Here is a 20,908-nt window from a genome sequence, read left to right as displayed (position 1 = left end):
TGGTCGCCAGAGTAGAAATGAAATCGAAGACCTTTCATAGCGTGTGTTGCTCTCCGCATAATCTCAGCAATTTGCTCTAAAGGCCAAGAAGCTTACTTGGCAATGACTGGTGTTTGCCATTTATTATCATCCTACAAAATGTGTACTATGTTGGGCCCCATAGTTACCAGGAAGCTCTACCCTCTTGGAATCTATTTAAATTTTTAAAATTAAAAACAACTCGAATGTAATTTTTTCTTATTAGAGAACAGTATCTCTTCATTAGAGAAACACTAGAAAATCACCCTAAGAAGTAAATAGCAACAGCTATAATCTGGTAACTAAGGAAAACATACCTTGTTTTTCCCCCCCAGATACATTTGTGTATATGCCTATATAATTGGTATTTGCTTATTTTCTTTGGGTAATTTCCTAGAAGTGTAACTGCTTGATCAAAAATATGACCATTATTCATGTTTTATAGGTATTTCACTAAATTGCCAAATTATAGTCCCACATGTATATATAAAGGATGCCCTTTTTCCTGCATCCTTGCTAACACTTGATATCATCTCTAACCTCATCTCCTTTTTAAAGTTGCCAGATTTAGCCTGGTTAAGATTTTAAGTTTATTTTTAAGATCTCATACTACGTACTTCTCACACAGTACCTTCATTGGTACTCGCAGAGTTATGGAAGTGGTTAAAAAATCCTTCCTATAGTAAACATAGCAAGTGCAGAGCAGGCAACTTCCCACCACTAGGTAATCTTTGAAAAGTTGTTATAGTAAGGCATCTCATGAGCTATCATCAAAACCGTCTGGCCAGATCTTGTCTCCACTTGTTAATACATAGGTAACTGTGTATAAGATAATGTGAAGAGGCTAAAAAGCCTTCAGAATAAAACAAAGACTGGTTTCATTTTTCATGATCTTCAGAAAAAAGAGTCACTCAGGTGTCCTGATCCCGGTGCAGACACCACTTAGAAAATGTTGCTCACTCTGTCAGTCTGATCCTCCTGCAACCCTTCACTTTGTCACTGTTCCCTGGCCATCTTCATTTCCAAATTCTCCAGCCTGCATCCGGGGAAGTTATTTTTCCTTCTCTGGGCTTGGAGTCAAAAGCTGTAGGTTTGAATTTCAGCTTTGCTGTTTGATAGCTGTGTGGCTTTGTACAGTTTCCATGTACTCTCTAAGAAAGTTTCAAGTTCTTAATCTTTGAAATGGAGAGATTGATCATCTTTTTCTCATGGGATTGTTGTGAGAGTCAAATACCATAATTTCTATGAACTTTTAATCAAAATGGTGGCATAGGCAGATATGGCTTGCCTCTGCACAACCACATCAAAATTACAACTAAAATATAGAACAACCATCACTCGGAACTGTCAGAAATCAGACTTCCTTGAGTGGAAGTCTGACAACTATGGAATTAAAGAAACTGCATCCATCCAGACTGTAGGAGAGGTGCAGACACAGAACAGGCTGCTCCTTCACCCATGTGGTGGATGAACATTCGGGAGGGATATCTCAGGTGAGGAGTCATAGCTCCACACCAGGCCCCCAGTCCAGGGTTCTAGTGCCAGGAGGATAAGTCCCCACAACTCGTGGCTGCAAAACCAGTGGGGATTGAGTTGGTAAAGGAAACTGCTGGATCACCAAGCAGTTCCTCTTAAAGAACCCACACGTGGACTCACCTACTCAGACTCACTTCCTCTGAGCCCCAGCACTGGGGTAGCAGCTTGAAAGGCACCAGTGGTATACAGGGAGAAACTAAAGTGTCTGGTATCAAGGCGCTCGCCATTGTCCCTTTTCTAAATCCTCTGGCAAGCTGGTGCCATGTCTGAGACCCCATCAACCTGGCTAACACTGCCTTGGAGATCCCCAGAGACTCTGCCCCACCCAATTTATGGGCCAACCCGAGCTGCTTCCCCGGATGAATGGCTTGTCTTGGCTTATGCTTCATAACTTCCTAGATCTTATCAAACAAGTAACAGCTGGCTCCAGTGAGCCTCAGGCCCTATACAAGCAGCAGCCAGGTTAGATTCACAGCTTGGTTTCTCCTGGGAACCTCCATGCCCAGCACAGGCTGACCTTGGCCTATACCACTGAGGAAATCCCAGGACCAGTGCACCCAGTGGACAGCTACAGATGAAGTCGGAGCACCACCACCCTTCCCTTGCACCTCTGATCCTTCATGGAGGGTGGAAGTTGGTTAAGTGGTCACAGCCAATCCTTGTAGCTGACTGGCCTGGGTATAATCCCTCCCTTCGATCTACCAGCAGCAACCAAGTCTCAACTAGAAGAGGAGGGTGTACTCAGCTCACATGAAGGGTGCAACTGAAATATCCAGCTTGAGTGACAGGGGAGGCTGTGCCACTAGATCCTACAGGACACCTACTGCTTTAGGCCATATTATCAAGACACAGAGTCCAAGTAGCTCTACCTAATACATGGAAACAAACACAGGGAGGCTGCCAAGATGAGAAGAAGCATGGCCCAGATGAAAGAGCAGATCAAAACTCCAGAAAAACAACTAAACAAAATGCTATCTACCAGATGCAGTTTAAAACACTGGTTATAAGGATGCTCAAGGAAATTAAGTGAGGACCTCAACAGCATAAAAAAGATCCAGTCAGAAACAAAGGATATACTAATTGAAATAAAGAACACTTTTCAGGAAAATATCAGTACAGTAGATGAAGCTGAGATTCAAATCAACGATATGGAACATAAGCAAGCAAAAAACAACCAATCAGAACAACAAAAAGAGAAAAGAATCCAAAAAAGTATGGATAGTGTAAGCAGCATCTTCAACAACCTCAAGAGGCCCAACATTCACATCACAGGGGTGCCAGAAGGAGAAGAGGAAGAGCAAGAAATTGAAAATTTATATGAAAAAATAATGAAAGAAAATTTCCCTAATTTAGTTTAGGAAATAGACAAGCAAGTCCAGGAAGCACAGAGAGCCCAAAGCAAGATGGATGCATAAGAGACCCACTCCTAGACACATAATTAAAATGCCAAATATTAAAGATAAAGAGAGAATCTTAAAAGTAGGAAGAGAGAAGTTACCTACAGGGGTGTTCCCATAAGACTATCAACTGATTTTTTGAAAGAGACTGTAGGCTAGAAGGGGCTGGCAGGAAATATTCAAAGTCATGAAAAGCAGGGTCTTACTGTCACGATTCTCTACCCAGCAAAGATATCATTTAGAATCAGAGGGCAGATAAAGAGCTTCCCAGGCAAGAAAAAAATAAGAGTTCATCACCACCAAACCATTATTATATGAAATATTAAAGGGATTTATTTAAGAAAAAGATCAAAACTATGAACAATGACAAAAAATGCAAGTCTATCAACAACATGAATCTAAAAAACTAAGCAAACAAGAACAGAGATAGAATCATGGATACAGAGAATATCCCCCCAAAGATTTTATTTATTTTTAGAGAGGGGGAAAGGAGGGAGAAAGAGAGAGAGACATCAGTGTGTCATTGCCTCTTGTGTGCCCCCTACTGGGGACCTGGTCTGCAACTCAGGCATGTGCCGGGAATCAAACCAGTGATCCTTCATTTTGCAGGCCAGCACTCAATCCACTTAGCCACACCAGCCAGGGTCAAAGGGTTTTGATGGTTGCCAGATGGGAGGGAGCGTGCAAGAATTGGTCGAGAGGTGAGGGGATTAAGAAGTACAAATAGGTAGTTACAGATTAGCCATGGGGATGCAAAGTACGGTATAGGAAATGGAGTAGTCAAAGAATTTATACACATGACCCATGGACATAAACAATGGTTGGAGGGAATTGCCTGAGGGACTGGGGGCGGGGGAGGGACAAAGAAGGAAAAATCAGGACAACTGTAATAGCATAATAAGTAAAATATAATTAAAAGATAAATGTTGATGAAAATGCTTTGTGAGCTATATGGCTTGATCTGCAATGTAAGGCTATTAATATAATAATTTTCCTCCCTTAGGTAGCACTTTGTTAAAAAAATGGTCCTGGAAGACTTGTAGAGTGACGCCTTTGTTTGTGGATGGAAACTACGGGGAGTCAAAAGGCCTGCGTCCAGGCTGGGCTCCTCCCCTGGGGGCTGCCAGTAGGAAAGCCATCCAACCTTCATCATCAGCTGAGAGGGCTGAACCAGATTATCTCTAAAGACCTGTGCAGCTCCTGAAATCTATATGGAGCAAAGGGAAAGAGAAGTCTACCCTACCTAATGGCTAACTTGGGTGCTAGGTGAAGAAGTGCTCTGGACCTGTAGGGTGAGAGATGTCATGGGATAAAAAAGTTAGCAGAGACATTCTCCTGGGTGATTTGCTCAGCACAAAGCTTGTGGAATGGACATAAACATGTGCACTCTACAGGAAGCTTTCCCTAAGTGCTGGGCTCTGCGCAGCCAGCCGTGAACCTCTCAGTCTTTTTTCACCTTGATGTCCTTTCCCGACCACCATCCTGTGATCACCCTGGGTGAGTTGCAGGGGAGAGAGCAGTGGAATGAGCCCTGATAAATTGGGCACGCCTCTCTTTGCTCCCTGAGGTTCCCCTTTTCCTTCTCACATCCCTTCTCTTTATTTTCTTCTCCTTTCTCCATACACCCTTCAATTCCTCACCTCTGCAAAGGACTGTCCCTCACAGGAAACCCATTTAATCCTGCTGTTCTACAGTGTTTCTACGAAAATTAGGGGAACCTGAGATTTACCACTCTGAGTCAGTCCGCTGCAGGAGTGAAAGTGACACATTTCTCAGAGGAGTGGCTCTCTCTGTTCTCTCTCTGGTCCCCCCCCCCACCCCCTACTGCCCCACATATGCACTCAGAATTAACTAGATTAGTGAAGGAGAGGGTTTTGGACATCTAGCAGAAGTAAATTGTAGGAAAGGAAATATATGTGGGAAACTAATAGAAGCTAAGTGTTATTTAGTGAGGTTTGCTATGCAGACTCAGGTTGGCGCTCACTCCATTGATGAGCTGTCTCCCTCTCCGGTGGCTTAGTCATTGTCCTCCTTCTAATATAAGAGAGGGGGCACCTTTGCAAAGGTAAACTCATGCCCTGCTTTTAGACAGGGGGAGGACAGCCTTTCCTGAGTCTGTTGTTTCTCATTACCTTCAGCTTAAAATAGTCCTTATGTCCAAGTGACGTATTTTGTGGTGACATACTCTGATCCACTTATTAGGAAAAAAATCAGGTGGAAGAAGAAATTAACTAGGATCAATATCAAATTAAATCAAATTAAGTGGATAACTATTCCCTAGCACCAGCTATGGGTGGGATAATTTGCTGGGGATGTGGGAGTGGAGGGAAGATTAAAAAAAACCCCAGAATAAGCAGATTAGAAATAAACACTTGAAAGCTAAAAACACAAAAGCACATACAGGTAGTCATTCAAGTGGACAGGAGAAAAGTAACTGCTAAATGAAATGCCATGAAAGTTAGTGGAGATTTCAGAAGAGGGCAAGACACAATTGCATTGCCGGTCAGAGGAGATGGATTTGAACTAAGAGGCCAGGCATTTGGGTTGAACCTAAATGAGTAGAGAGAACTGAAACGTTCATTCTAGGAAAAAGGAACTGGCCAGGAGAAGGCGAGGGCTCAGAAACACAAAACATTTTGTGGAGCCGAAGCTGAAACATGAGTTCATGTGAAAGGTGTGGGATGGTGATTTTCTTTAATAAATGAAACGGGGGCTACACATTAGATTTGGACCAATGTCTAAGAAATTGATCATTGATCTAGAGGCAAAAAATGGATTGCAAGGTCACCTTTCTGGGACTAGACTAGCCACCCCAGCTCACCACCCTAGAACTTTGCCCCGTGGTGGCAGCTCAGGAGCAAATGTTGCTGATCACTAGTTCCTGGATGACCTAGTAGAAACAAGCTCAAGAGAGATTTCAGTGGGAGGAAGCTGGGAAAATTCGACAGTGTTTGACAGATGCTCACACGGGCTTTCCCCAGGCATTGGCACTCGGTAATGTGTTGACTAATTCCATCCATCTGATGCAGGAAATCAGCTTGGCTGCTGAGTAAGTGAAAGCCTGCACGGAACCCTGAGTTGCCTGCCGCTAGCCTGTGGGTAGCTCGGTGAGGCCAACCCAAATCAGCTGCTGCTGAATTTCTACATGGAAACAACCTCACTTTTCTATTGTTCTCTTCACCCCTGTACTTTTCAAGGAACCCTCCAGAGTAGAACAGGTACAGTTCTTAGCTATCAGGGAGTGCAGCTGTGAGACTTAAGGCTCCTGTTTGCTTATCCCAACCACTTTTAAGGACACTTGACTCTCAGTTCCTCAGTTTGACAAAATGTAATGCATCTAGTGGGCCCCACTGTAATTTTATGGGAAGTCTCGCCCTTTCTTTCACGTTCTCTAAAGCAGTGCCTCCCAGACTTCTATGTGATATGAATCACTTGAGGATCTTGTGAATGTGAAGTCAGATTTAATAGTTTAGGGCCAGGGCCCGAGATTCTACATTTTAGACAAGCTCTCAGGTGCTAGCAAGCTAAATGCTGCTGGTCCCAGGATCACACTGAGCAGGAAGGCGCTCCTGGATGGCTGGGGTGGAGGACAGAGCTTGCCTTCTCATTTCCAATTCTTGCCTGACTCATTCTTGCTGCCTCCCCTCCTGAGGCTGCTGCTCTCTCTCTACGTCACTTTGCTGCTCTGTAGACATTATGACTGTTTTGTATGTAAAGAATTTTCCCTTAGACCGAGAAATACTGGAAGAGAACTGAAGCACAGTGTAGATGTGGGAACAATTTGAATGCTAAGCTCATGACTCTTAAAAGTTCCTTTGCCATCTCAACTTGGTCTCTTACTGGCATCTCTCTCCCTTTTTCTTCTCTCCAGGGAAAACTCAAATTCCTATTATTCAAATGTGTAGCAATTTCGCTCTCTGAAAATTTTGTACATTGAAATAGGCTCTGTGTGCTTCCAAAATGAACCATGATACATGGTCTCCAAATCAGAAGTGCCACCTGGTCTTCTGATTGGGGACATAAAGTTCACAGCACTCCTGGGTAAAGGAAACTTGTGGTTATTTTCTGCTCCTTTTTTAGGTAGTACTTTTATTTTTCTTCTTCTTACTCATGTTAAATACCTACACAGTGACTGGTTCAGCAAGGGAATTCAATAAATTGTATCTTGGTTAGCAAAGATAAAACTCTGCTGCAAAAGCCTCCACAGGTCCATAGAATAGTTTCAGAGTTGAGGGGTTCCCCCATTTGATCTGGAACTTTCTCCAGTGACCTCAGCCCTATTGCATCCCAGATTAGCAACACACTACTCTGGGGAAACTCTTTTCTTAAGTCTTCCCCTCACCCCTTACTTTTCCTCTTTTTCAGCTCTTGCCTCATCCCCTTCCTTCATCTTTCTCCCCTGTGACTCTTTTCATAGGTTATTGTTTTTTTTTTCATCAGGCATTATACTCTGAGACAAACATGTGCATGCATGTGCACACACACACAGAGAAAGACTGGGTGACAGTTATAGATGGAGAAAGGAAAGGACTTCTGTATCTTTTATCCTGTGTTGACCTAAGCCCCAAATAACTCCTAATCCCACAAACATCAGTACAGGAAGACCCTGGTACAGTATTTTCATCTGACAATCATTATAATGATCTCTTTTTAATTTTTAAACCAAAAATAATGTTGTTCTGTTCTTGAAAAACTTTTTTAAAAAAAGATTTTATTTACTTATTTTAAAGAGAGGGGACGGGAGGGAGAAAGAGAGGGAAACATCGATGTGTGAGAGAAACATCAATCAGTTACCTCTTGAACGCCCCCGCTGGGGGACCTGGCCCACACCCCAGGCATGTGTCCCGACTGAAATTGAACCAGTGACTTTTCGGTTTGCAGGATGATGCCCAACTCACTGAGCCACACCATTCAGGGCTTGAAAAATCTTTTCTCATGAAAATATGTTGATCTTTATAAAAAGGTAATTGCTATGAAGTGTGATTTTTATGGAGATTCTAATAAGTACATAATGGGTTTGAATATTTGACTCAAATAAGTAAAACTAAATGAACAGGCACAAAGGATTCTTAACCTGGAAATAATCCTTTTCATTAAAGGAGCTGAGGGGTATGGATGATGTGGAGTTTGTGGGGGTCTGTAGGTTTGTGGTGATAGATGCTATCATGCTTCCATGTTTTTAAAAAATTTCTTCAATAGGGGACAGAGAGGTGGGGCTTTGAAAGGGAATGGGACGTGGACTTTCTAAATGATCTAGGGACTAAAAAGGCAGATAGATTATGTATTTAATAGGTTTGAATAGCCTAAGCAGAGACAGAATATCTGTGCTTGAGAGGGGAGAGAACTGCAAGGGGCTTGAAGGTTGGGAATAAAACCAGCCTTCATGCTTTGAGGCCATTCTGGCTCAATGTTCTTAACCCTTATTCAGAAGGGTCTGGCCTTAAGGTCAGATTCTTGGCCATAGGAAATTTATTTGGTTGAAAAGTTTTACTGTATATTTCTCCCTCAAAGACATTTTCAATCTTATCTTTTGTTTTGGGGGGATAGAAATTATTGTTTTAATCTTGCAAGGCTCTTAATTTCTGGACTCCCTTCATTCTCTCATATTTGTTTGCAACTAAATGTCCAGGGAAATTAGAAGTGTTTTAATATTATTTGGAGATAACACTGGGATTAAAATAAAGTATATACGAATAGCTTTTGTTTAGTGAATAAAATAGTGAATAATAGTCCTAGTTTATTTTTTGCATTTAATTCTTTCTAAATATCTTTCAAACCAAATATAGGATAACATTGTTTAACTGGCTATTAATGAGGAGTCAGAGCTCTGACAAAAAGTAAAAACAAACAGAGAAGCCTGTAAAATAATTTAATGTCTCTATCAGTCTGTTTAGACTAGGAACTGTTGCGTAACAGTCTCTAAATTGCACGGGTTTATAAGAACTAAGGCTTGTTTCTTGAACATGCTTACATGTCCAATGTAGATGAACAGGGAGGCTCAGCTCATGGTACTCACTCAGAGATCCAGACCCTTGACTGTGTCTCCATTTCCCCACATGTTACCATAATTCCCGAGTCAGGGGAGGAGCGGTCATGGAGAGTGACAAGTGTATTTTAGATTTTTCTGCTTAGAAGTGAAACACTTCACTTCTGTTTGGTCAAGGCAAGTCACGCAGCAGAGAGGCTAAGAAATGTAATGTTCCAGGTTCCTGGAAGTAGAGAAGAATAGTGTTTTGGGGATCACTGTGTCTATCATAGTCCACCCTTCTATTCACCAGATACTTGGTTCACTCTTCTTGCATATACATAATATTTTCACCCTCTCCCTAAGGGAGAGCAGCCAAAACTTCTATCCTCTCAGAGTATGTAGCTCAAAGTCTAGGATTTCTAAATGATATACTGTAGTTCATCACATAAGGTCTCAATGGATAGAATAGAGCTGGAAAATAGTACTAAATACTTCCATTTGGGAAAGAAAGAATGGGAGATGCACATTTTTGACCTGTGGCAACCCTGAATCCTGCTTGGCTGACGTTGTAGGGATCCTATAGCCAGAGCATGTGGAAAATTCTTGAATCAGACCTAGATTCTACTCTTCAAGAGGGGCCCAACTCTCAGGGACATTTTGTGATCTCTGGCTCCAACCTCTGGGAGGTAATTTTGCCCCAATAATATCTTTGCCACATCTGTAATACTGTGGGCAAGTATGCCTTCCTTTGTGCCTAGAAGTTTGGGGTTGGTTCACAATCAATTTCAAGAGCTCTCTCAAAATTTAGTAAACTTCTTATCTAAATTGGTTCTTTTTGTGGCATAATTCCCAGAATATCTCTATTTCTTTGCTTTGCATTCCTCTCTGTCTCGATTTTGTGGTAATTCACTAGAACAATATCCTTACACTCTATTCTGAGTTCTTTTATTCAATTAAAAGGATGTATCAGATGCTTCATGTTGATTCTTGGCCATAGGAAATTTATTTGGTTGAAAAGTTTTACTGTACATTTCTCCCTCAAAGACATTTTCAATCTTATCTCTTGTTTTGGGAGGATAGAAATTATTGTTTTAATCTTGAAAGACTCTTAATTTCTGGACTCCCTTCATTCTCTCATATTTGTCTGCAAACCTGCCAACTCTTTCCTGAACTCATCCATTTCTTGTATTACCTTGCCAAATGCAGATGATAGCATCCAACACACAAAACTAGTATTCTGTTTTCTAGTATCTTTCTCTAGAACTTTCGTGCTTCTAGGTATAACTGCCTCTTCAGTTATCACAGGCAATAATTCTGCCAAATGTTTTGCCATTGCATAGGGTGCGGTGTCATTTATCTAGCCTAAAATCTCATTGTCATCACAGCCTGACACTTGACCTCTGTGAAAGAGCCACTATTTTTGCCTTTTGCTATGGGGCCACCTCACTTCTAAGCATTAGTTTCTTTATCTACATATATAGGGTTAGGTTAGGGCAACATATCTTGATTAGATTTGCCTTTTTTTGAGTGAACATAAAAGTTATTAAAAATTATTTTTAAATTTAGTTTACATTCAGTATTATTTTGTATTAGTTTCAGGTGTACAGCACAGTGGTAGACAATCATATACTTTACAAAGTGATCAACTTGATATTCCCAGTACCCACATGGTACCATGCATAGTCATTACAATATTATTGGCTATATTATCTATACTGTACTTTATACCCTTGACTATTTTGTAATTATCTATTAGTACTTCTTAATCTCTTCACATTTTTTACCCAACTTTCCCTGCTCATACAAACTTCTGAATGTTGGTTATTTAAAAGTCAACGTGTTTAACCACTAGGTTTCCTTTCTGCTACATTGTTAGCATTCAACATATTGGGAACATTTTATTAACCCTTATGTTCATTGCCTAGATAAGCACTGTTCAATATAAATATAACACACGCTATGTGTGATTTTATATTAGCTATTTGTAATCAGTGATGTTGGGAAATGCCCTGTCTGGTTTCAGGAGCTGTAGCCCCACCGACAGGCAACAGGGCCCCAACGCGGGAGCTAAACAAGGACAACTTGGAAAAATAGGCCACTGAGGAGACAAAACGTGTCCTCCTGGCAGGGGTGCAACCCCTGCCTTCTTCACATCACCCTGCTTGGCCCCGGAGGATGGCTGGTTAGTCAATGAGGGGTTAGATCCCTTGATGGCAGGGGCAACCTAAGACAGGCACAGCTGCATAGGGGACATCATGGGAAGGACATGGGGGACACAGAGAAGGGGAAAAAGACCCTCACCCCTCGGCTTTGATATGGCTGGATTCCTCATTCTATCTGAAAGAAGTCTCCTTATCTCTTGGCTGCTCTGCTCCACCCACCTGGCTCAGGCTTGAGACAATACTAAAGGCAGGTACAGCCCTAAATTGGATCTGGTGGTTTTCTGGGAGAAATCAGGCCTAGAAGTAAGTTCCATGCTATAACTGGCTCATGCTGGGAAGGAAATTTACATTATTCACAGACCCAGACCTGAGGCAAATCTCTTGTGTTCCTTCAATTGTTACCTATGATCTCTATTTGTTTTCTGTAAATATAGCCTTTTGACATTGATTGATGAGCTTTGCATCCATACCCGTGCTCATATGGTTCTCAATAAAACCCACTTCAAGAGAAGGGCTTGGGATCTTCTCCACTAGAGGAAAGTGCCATCTCCCCTCCTATAAGACTGAGAAGTGTCTGGTACAACTCATTTTATTTCCCCCTATTCATGATGACCTCAGGATGGGCTCTGCAAGACTCAGAGTCCTGCTCCCTCCTTCAGCTGGTGCCCAAACAGGGACCCAAAGAGTCTGCCTCACAGTGAGATTTTACAATAGCTGTCTTTGATCACTGGAGTCTTGCAGATGTCCTTTGTCTAGCTAATTCTTGTAGGTTGCTAGTGACCAGATACTTTATGATCACATGATCATCTCCATTCCTGTTATATAGGAATGACTGACATGACAACTAGATTGAGCAAAAATTATTTTAAAAGGTATGCACACATTAGATAACATATTAATTTATAGGTCATTTCAAAGAGATCTTATGGGACAAAAACCAGGAGCTCTTAATGCTGTGACCTAATCTAATTAAAGTTCTCCATAGGATGTAATAGATACTCGATAGTGCTATGTTTCCCTGAGGAGATATAAATAAATAATAAATAAATAAAACTAAATGTGTACATTTAACTATATACATCTCCAACAATCTCATGTCATTATGTTCTTGGTTGATATATGGATGCTTGCTTTCTTTCCTTAATAAGATTTTAAATGAATTAATGTAGAGGCTAAAATAGTACACTCTATTACCTGTAATAGCCTGAACAAACTTGTAGTTGGGCATTAAAAAAAATATTGCTAACATGGATGATGGACCAGTTACAATGTTGTACCTCACGTGAGGCTGTATGTAACTCAGTTTTGGAACTAGAGTCTCAGCTTTCTCTCTCTGTTGGCCCTTGAATTGTGTGTTGAGTGTCCTAGCTGTTGCTGTGTTACATGGTGGCTCCACTTGCTTTATGGAAACTCTTAAAGCTGTGGGTCATGGCTGGTACAGGGCCAGTTGGTGAGGGGCTTCCAACACAGTCAGCTATGTGTCCATTATATACTCATTATTGTGTCCCAGTATTAGCACATGATTTACACTACAGGTGAAATAATGATCTGAATCCATTGATTCACTTCAAACTTGGTGAAAGCTGATCACTAGTTTGACATCCTAAGTTAGTTGTTTTTACCTTGATGGGGGAAAACGCTGTGACTACAGGATGTAAAACATCAATGTTTGCTTCTTTCTTACACAAAAGGCTATTTAATTCTCTCCAGCAATCCAGAAAATCCTCTTGTATTACATTAGGCACTTTTAATTCAAGGGGATTTATTTGTTCCTTCTTTCAAGAGAGCTGGTGTAGCCTTCAATGAATGCATTGAGGTATAGCTCTGGATGGATAAGAGACCCCTGAAGACAGTGAGTGACTCAACCAGTCAGTTTAATATATTTTTAAGGATCTATTGTATTTATTACTTTGGTAGCATGAGTGATACATGAAAACATGGCTCCTCTTTTCATGGTGTTAATGTTACTGAATATATGGAAGGATATATTTGGTGAAGTCTTAAAAATTCTCTATAAAATGGGCTTAAGGGCTTCAGTGTAGCTAGAAGGGGTTGGCTAGGAGACTTGTCTTGAATCTGTGTATGCATAAAACATACACTGTTTTTATTTAGAGTGTATATTTGGGGATGCACATTGAGCAAAAGAGACTGGTAGAGATTACTGGGGGGAGCTAAAGCTACCCCAAGGCCATGAACACACCGGAGACTCACCCTAAAACATATAAGCAAGTGTGAGTCTCTGGTGTGTTCATGGCCTTGGGGTAACTAATTATGTGCAGAGAGGTAAAGAGAAAGGGTATGATTTTTGGGAGAATAATTCAAGAGAGTTTTTAAAATAGGAGTTAAACTCTTGATTGTTTCAGAGGAGAGAGGCAGAGAAGAATCCATGGTCATGGAGAGCAGAAATGTGGATGAAAGGCACATGATCACAGAAGAATTTTGATCAAATTTTGATGGTCTTCCAATGAACTCAAGAGCTGTTTCTTCATTACCTCAGTTAAAAAAAATGGAGGAAATTTTTCACACATGTGATAGGTGAAAATAACTTTGCTCTGATAAAATGTACCCTGCCTTTTTAAACAAGCATGTATAATTTTACCTAATCTTAATGGAGATAAAAAAAGTAAGTTACTGTTATTTCAAAATGTCTGTGTATTACTGAAGTACAATGCCTAACACATAGCATGTGCTTAATAAATATTTGTTGACCTACATTTAAATGAGACAAATTAAATTTTTGCTTTTCGCAGGTTATTTAAAATAATGCATCAGAGCATTTAAAGGATCTACTTGCTTATCCATTTAGGTTAAAAAAATCATCCTCAATCAGAGATAGCCAAGATAGTGGTCATTTATATGTTGTATGAATAATGATTATTTATTAAGCATCAGTAATAGTCTAACCATGGGGTTAAAATCAAATTAGTTCAGGTTACCACAAAGCTACCTGGGGATGTAATTTCAGAATTTCTCACTGACATCATTCATTTCTTTGGTTTTGTTTTTCCATTCTTAAATTGGAGCTAGAGGGAGGCCTGCCATCTAATACCAAGACTCTTCTAAGGATGACATATTTCCCACTTAAATCATGGTTCATATTGCATGACTAGAAAGTAGAACATACGGTGCATGTCAAGAGGTCTTAACCATTTGTGGAAGACCATAAAATAGCATGACAGCAATTTTTAACTTGGTTAGTCTCTGTAGAAAATTAGTTAAGAATTTTGCTGTAATTTCAGGGCAATGGGGGTGGAAGTGGGGGCAGAAGAAAAGAAATGTCTGATCCTTTTTCCGTCATCTCTTTTTAGGGTCCCCCTTTGATTCCCCTTCAGGAAGTGGAATAGAAAAAACCTACATTCGTCAGTCACTTCAGGGCAACCACATCTTATGACAGTAAGCAGGTCAATCGGAACAAGGACAGTGATTGCTATAAAACCAACAGGTATTCTCATTGACACAACACAGGCACACACAGGACACGAAAAGAAAGAGCTGACTGCACGAAGCGGGCAACCAGAGCAACACGACAATGACCATCCTGTGTAACATTGCTGTGGTGAGTAGTAATAACAATTTCTGTTTAGGTATAGTCACTCCCCAGGATTCCAGAAAAGCAGATTTCTAAGGAATTAGGCTTGATTAGGGGTATTTCTTTTCAAAACAGAACTGACTTAAATTTTGATCCCTGTCTGGTGGAGAAAAAGAAAATATAGTCAGAAGTTATAGTGGGGTGTAAAACAGCTCTTCACCTGGTGGCTTTGGCATAGTTGGTGTCACAAACCATATTATCTCTCTTGTGGCTATCATTGTAGAGTTGTACAGGCTTAAAACTCTAATCTCATGTGGGAGCTTAGCCAGTTTATTAGGATATGTGTGTGCATGCGTGCGTGTGTGTGTGTGTGTGTGTATACACACATACATATATATCTCCTATGGTGATATAGAAAATACTCCCTTGAAGATATCTATCTATTATCTATGTATCTATGTATCTATCTGTCTATCTATCTCTTCTGTATCACTGTAAGATGGGGGTGTGTGTGTGTGTGTGTATGTGTGTGTGTGTGTGTGAGAAGGAAGTCAGGGCCGAAAGAGGTTTAATGATTTTTACAAGACTACAGGTAGAGAAGGAGTGCCCTGTGGAGGAAGTGAAACCATGCCACAGTGAACTTTGGACAGCTTCTAGGGGACGGAAATTTGCCTTGTCTCTGATAACTGATTACTTTTGCATTCTCTCACTCCTCTGAGGAGAGAGAGAGATGTTAGTGTGATGGAAATCTACCTCCTCTGGGTCTGGAATCTTGCCTGGCAGTAGTCAGGTAAGACCTGGAGAGGATTTTTAATATAGAAGAGCATGAAAACAGGGCATTGCCTTAAATAATCTCTCTTTTTTTTCCCCTTGTTAATAAGCCATGCAACTAAAAGAGCTTGGATTTCATACAAAAGTCATGACATATGGTGATGATAATACTGTGTTATATCTACATATTATTTTAGAGATGACAAGAAATGTAATAAAGTGCAGCATTTAGGGGTATAAGCTTTGGAGTAAAACCTGGTTCCATCACTTACTAAATGTGAGATTTGGCAAAAGTTTTTAACCACTCTGTGCACTATTATTCCCCTTATCAGTTTTGAGAATAATAATGGCATGTCCCTTATGGGATTTCAGGGGGGATTAATTGATATCATTGCAAATGACTAAATCTATACTCTGAAATAGCAGATCTATGCATGCATAGTTTTTAGTCAACTTGGTCATTTTAATATAACAATCAATGAAGATAGAGAAAACACTCAAGGAGTGTTAAATATTAGTATTAAAAATATTATTATTGTTTTTACCTCTGAGACTTTCACCAACCCAGTGAAATAGTTTGGGAACTACTTTCCCCATTGAACACATGAACAACATCTCAAGTCAAGTGATTTAACATCCCTGGGTACTATTCATACAGGAACTGGGACATGAATCCAGTTTTAATGGCTCCAAGTACAGCATTCTTGAATGGTTCAGAAGCAAGATTTCTGAACCTCTCAGAGAAGAAATGTTGCATATATTGCTCTTAAGAACCAGTAAGGGCCTTATCAGAGCCCCTGCTCTGTATTGCTTAACCACTAAAATCAGCCATCAGAGCCACAGCTTTGCGGAGCAAACTGAAGGGATTTGCAGACATCATCTGATTTCCTGATAAAGGAATGCATGAATGACCTACGACAGCCATGCATTCCTGACATAGCTGTCATGTTGCTTAAAATGCTTGGCTCCTCTAGTGGGACAAAGCTAAGATTAAACACCCGTGAGTGGCTGTATGTTAGTAACAATGATAAAGATCTACAAGAGCACTAGCACTGACCACCATGAGCTAGGTTTCAGTCCCCAGACTGTCGTGAGCAGGTTGGTGAACCCAACGGAGTTATTTGTTGCCTCTGAGACACAAGTTCTTCAGCTATCTAATTGGAATAATTACCTTACCAGCTCTACCTACTCCACGAGCAACTTGGGAGAATCCAAAATTTAAAGGGATGTGAATATGTTTCTACGGTACTCAAAGACTATAAGCAACTATAATAATGACTTATTAGAACCATGACAATTTTTGCTAAATCCTATACCCTCAAGGTACAGTTATTTGAAAACTTTGGTAAGAAATATAACAATAATTTAGTGAACATGATGCAGAAGAGAAAAAACACAAAGGAGAAATTTATGTAAAAAATCTAAGGAAGGAATTGTTAGGCCTGGGAAGCTATTTAAGGACCCACCTGTGTAAGCAGGTGTCCTTTTACTTTTTCAAACTCCACAGTGCTGTGTCCAGACAGAAGGTACATGAGGACATCTTTCCTCTCCGCTGTGTATCATCAGCACAGTGTTGACTTGATAATCATCACCCGTGCTGAGTATTTACCACATGTGGCTGTGCTCTCCATGCTTCATGTGGATCTTACCATTTAATCTTCACATTTTCTGGTGGAGAAAACTGAGTCACAGCAAGTAAGAGTCCTGGAACTGAGTTAGGAACCCAGGACATCTGATTCCAGAGCTCATGTCTTGAATCAGCACACTATAGAGACAAAGTTGTTGAATGAATATATGATTGTGGGAGATGAAAGTAGATGACTGCTGATTATCAGAAGGCCAATCAGCCTCATTCAGGTTTATCTGGGTCAATCTCACTTTCACTTCTTTTTAGTAACAGTTACCTGGTACAGCCCATTGACAGCAAAACCTTTTTGTTTACTCTTATCATTTCTTGTCGCAGCATCTGCAAAATAGAAAAAGGAGGTCCTTTAACCAATGTGTCTGATTGTCTCACCTACCTTAACTCATGGGAGTTGTGGGCCTGAGCCACGCTGAGCCCAGAGAATGAAATCAACTCAGCTTCGGCTCTTGTTCTGCATTATGTTAATAGTCGCTGAGGGGCCTTGTCCATCCCCAGGAAGGGTCAGTGTTGATGGTGAGGTGAGCAAAGCCCTGTCATGACGATGGGAAGCTGAAGGGACTTTTAGCTCTTCTTTTATTTTAGTTAGGTCTTTGCAGAGAACTTTCTTTCTTTGTGCATCCCTGTAAAACCAAATAAACCAACATGTCAGTGTAAGTATAAAAAATATATATGTTCTGGAGTTAAAGAGAAATAGTTTCCATGGTCTCTGTTGCTGTGCATCATTAGTGCCCCTGCTTCTTTCAATTAGCGTGGAGAATTGGGACTTTGCTATAGTGTTTTTCTTTGGGAGGTTGTGGGAGATTAACTATATTGTTAATTTAACTGTATTGATTTGTTTATTCATTCACTTATCTGCTTTCCGTCCATCCAGAAAGTATTTACGAAACCCCTGTTCTGTGACACATTCTCCTGCAGGAACTTACAATCCAATGGGTGGAGATCTGACACAAACAGTACATTTCTAGACAGTAAAGAAAAGATGCTTGAGTGGCAGATGGTTAAACCTTCATGATTTAAGGATAATTAACATACTTCCAATTGAACTGCTCCAGAGGCAGTTTTTGGGGGAGACCACACCTGAGCAGGGCCTTGATGGAAGGGTGGGATTTGGAGAGAGAGAGGTGGGCAGTGTGTTCTAGATGATGGAATCACTGGGAGGAAGGATTCTGCAGAGGATTCATGGGCTTTGAGGTGGGAAATATAATAAAAACAAGAGCTATAATTTAGTAAGGCTCTATTTTTGTTAGATTTATAGTTGCTTTCCAAAGAACATTTCGTTTAATCTTGTGAATATTATTATAAAGCAAGAGTTACCATCCGGTCAAAAAGAAGAGAAACCAGAGGCTTAGGAGGAGGCCAGGCCCTGTTATCTCTCTGTCCCACTGGTTAGGAGCCCTCACACTGTGGAGGCTCAGCCACCAGGCTAATGAGTTTAGCTCTCAGTTTGGTACCCTGATATCTTCCTGTATGACCATTCCAGTTTCTAGGTGAGGATCTGAGGTTCAGAGAGAAGCCATGATCTCATCACAGATCAGGAATGCTGAATTCAGACAAATCATCGGATGTCTCTTGCCAGCAGGTGACACCAGAGCCCCTAATCAGCTGTAACCTTCTATATTTTCCAGATCAAGCGTCTGCTGCTGTTGATGCTGGGGCTCACTCTCCTGAGGGAGGGGGCAGCTCGGAGAAACCTCAACGCAGGGGTTACTGCCCTTTGTCCTCCTCCAGAGGACAACAGTGTGAGGGTTGACATTCGCATCCTCAGACAAAACCAGGTGGCTCCTATCTCACATGACTTCCAGAACCGCTCCAGCTCCCCCTGGGATTACAAGTAAGTACAGAGGAAACTATCTTCACATTCTTTTGAAAAATATGCTAACTTATTCCAGTTGGAAAGTAGAAAATTTAGAAAAAATAGAACAACTGGAAATCCTCACATTTCCTCATAAAAACAGAAATACCACTTTACCTGGGAGCTCACATTTTTCTTGCTGTTTTGGACTGGGTGGTTGAAAGTCTTACTATTTTGCTTTCAATTTGTCATTGACTCTGCCTTTTTCTGCTTCATGGAGCCCTAGATTGGATTTTACAAACTTTCTGTGTTGGAAGAGAGCTCTCTTTAAAGCAGCTCACATAATTACCTCTGCGTGGGAATAAGTGGGAACCAGAAAAGTCAGTTTAGAGAGATCCACTCAGGTTAGACAATGGTCTTCCAGGAGTGGAGAACAGAGTGGAGGAGAAAGACTCTTCGGGAAGTGGGATGCAAGGAGGGAGTGTTCAGGGTGCGGTCTTGTGACTTTGTCTCATGTGTAGGTTCCTGAAATATCAAGCACTCATGTAAGTCCTCCCAATACCAGTATAAAAACAGATTCCAGGGATAATTAGAAATGCTTCTGGGCTGCCTGTATTGCTTCCCACTCGAAGGGAGTGTGTATGGTGGCAAGTTGGCTGAATTGGCTTAGCTGCCTTTATGCCTCCTGGCAAAGGGGGCTATCGAGGGAGAAATTGAGAGAAGGCCCTCGATTTATAGACCTCTGAGGCTTTGGTTTTCTCTTCCAAGCAGCATACTTTGTAGACTATATATTGGGAGGCCTACTGGTGATTTTGTTCTCTAAGCAAAGGATGAATAATAATTGTAATTGTGAAAAAATGAACTAAATTAAGACCTAACATTTATTGAATGCCAACATTTTACAGTATGGCATTGGATATACATTTGTATCACCGAATGATCTTAACAGTTCTAGGAGGGATATATGAGAATCTCCATTTTGTAGCCGAGGAAGCTGAGGCTTAGGGAGTTCAGCTCCTGTTGGAGCCAAAATCCAGGTTGTCTGTTGGGAGCCTGTGCTGTTACTCAGCTCCACCTCCCTGCATGTGAGCGCCCAGTGCTGCAGGGCTCTCATCCTTTGTCCGTCTTCCCCTCCCTGTCTTACCACTGGCTTTTCCTGCTCCTCCTGCAGCATCACCTGGGACCCCCACCGGTTCCCCTCCGAGATTGCAGAGGCCCAGTGCAGACACTCGGGCTGCATCAATGCCGAGGGGAAGGAAGACAGCTCCATGAACTCCGTTCCTATCCAGCAAGAGTTCCTGGTCCTCCGGAGGGAGCCCCAGGGCTGCTCTCACTCCTTCCGGCTGGAGAAGGTGATGGTGACTGTTGGCTGCACCTGCGTCACCCCCATCGTCCGCTATGCACGTGACCTGAGAGCTGCACATCAGCTGAGCTGAAGCAGCTCTGGAAGTGCCACTCCTCATCCAGCGCTCCGCAACAAGTCCTGTGTGGTCCCCGATTCCCCCCACTTCACAGGACTCTTAATGAGGTCTGCATGGAATTCTCAAAGCTCTGTATTAGATGTAGTATTCACTTTCTGGGGCTCTTCTGAATCCTAACATAGTCCTGAGCAGTTACAATGTCCCGACCCCCTGAAAACAATTGGAGGAGAATGAAGGCGCCCTTGGGCCGCTCTGTATATGTGCCCTGATGACCAGCACGCAGTCGCTGCGATGCAGTGCCGCTCCCTGGGAGCTTTGTTGGTAAAAGGGTCCTCTGTTCCATGTGGATAAAAACAGAAAATATACCCACAACATAAGGGGGTGGGAGGGGTTGTCCAGGCTGCGGTGGGGTGGGAAGGATGGCGTTAAGGACCTAGTACCTATATTTATTAAGCATTTGCTAAATCTTTATGAGGTTGGCCTGGTATTTATATTTCTAAGGAAATTGTTCATGTTTTTATGATATATTGATTATTGTACAGTTTTAGGAGAAAAATTAATATATCAAGTACTAATATAATAAAGTATTAATGATTAAAAAACACTTTACTGTTCATTTCAGATTGTACTCACAGACCTTGTAGCCCCCAAATTTTAAATTCTATACAC

General features: G+C 41.3%; 1 protein-coding gene and 1 non-coding gene across 2 annotated transcripts; both read left to right on the top strand.

Moving 5' to 3' along the window:
- The first annotated feature begins 11,985 nt into the window (after window positions 1-11,985).
- LOC129068024 (small nucleolar RNA SNORA25) lies at window positions 11,986-12,115 on the top strand. The gene has a single exon (XR_008528843.1). It is a non-coding gene; the product is annotated as a small nucleolar RNA SNORA25 (small nucleolar RNA).
- A 2,495-nt stretch (window positions 12,116-14,610) lies between these two features.
- On the top strand, window positions 14,611-20,254 carry IL17F (interleukin 17F). Its single transcript, XM_054568814.1, has 3 exons — window positions 14,611-14,637; window positions 18,652-18,857; window positions 19,990-20,254. The coding sequence occupies exons 1-3, from the start codon at window positions 14,611-14,613 to the stop codon at window positions 20,252-20,254; spliced, it is 498 nt and encodes a 165-aa protein (XP_054424789.1).
- The last annotated feature ends 654 nt before the right edge of the window (window positions 20,255-20,908 follow it).

The sequence above is a fragment of the Pteronotus mesoamericanus genome, unplaced genomic scaffold, assembly GCF_021234165.1.
Source record: "Pteronotus mesoamericanus isolate MK-2021 breed Mesoamerican mustached bat unplaced genomic scaffold, CSHL_Meso_final contig_20, whole genome shotgun sequence".
Lineage (NCBI taxonomy): Eukaryota > Metazoa > Chordata > Mammalia > Chiroptera > Mormoopidae > Pteronotus > Pteronotus mesoamericanus.
The sequence above is the reverse complement of the archived record's forward strand: the minus strand, read 5'-3'. Positions and strand labels throughout refer to the sequence as shown.

Coding starts and splice junctions, on each gene's coding strand:
- IL17F (XM_054568814.1), top strand. CDS start 14,611: ATGACCATCCTGTGTAACATTGCTGTG. Junction 14,638..18,651: donor TCCTGTGTAACATTGCTGTG/GTGAGTAGTAAT, acceptor TATATTTTCCAG/ATCAAGCGTCTGCTGCTGTT. Junction 18,858..19,989: donor AGCTCCCCCTGGGATTACAA/GTAAGTACAGAG, acceptor CTCCTCCTGCAG/CATCACCTGGGACCCCCACC.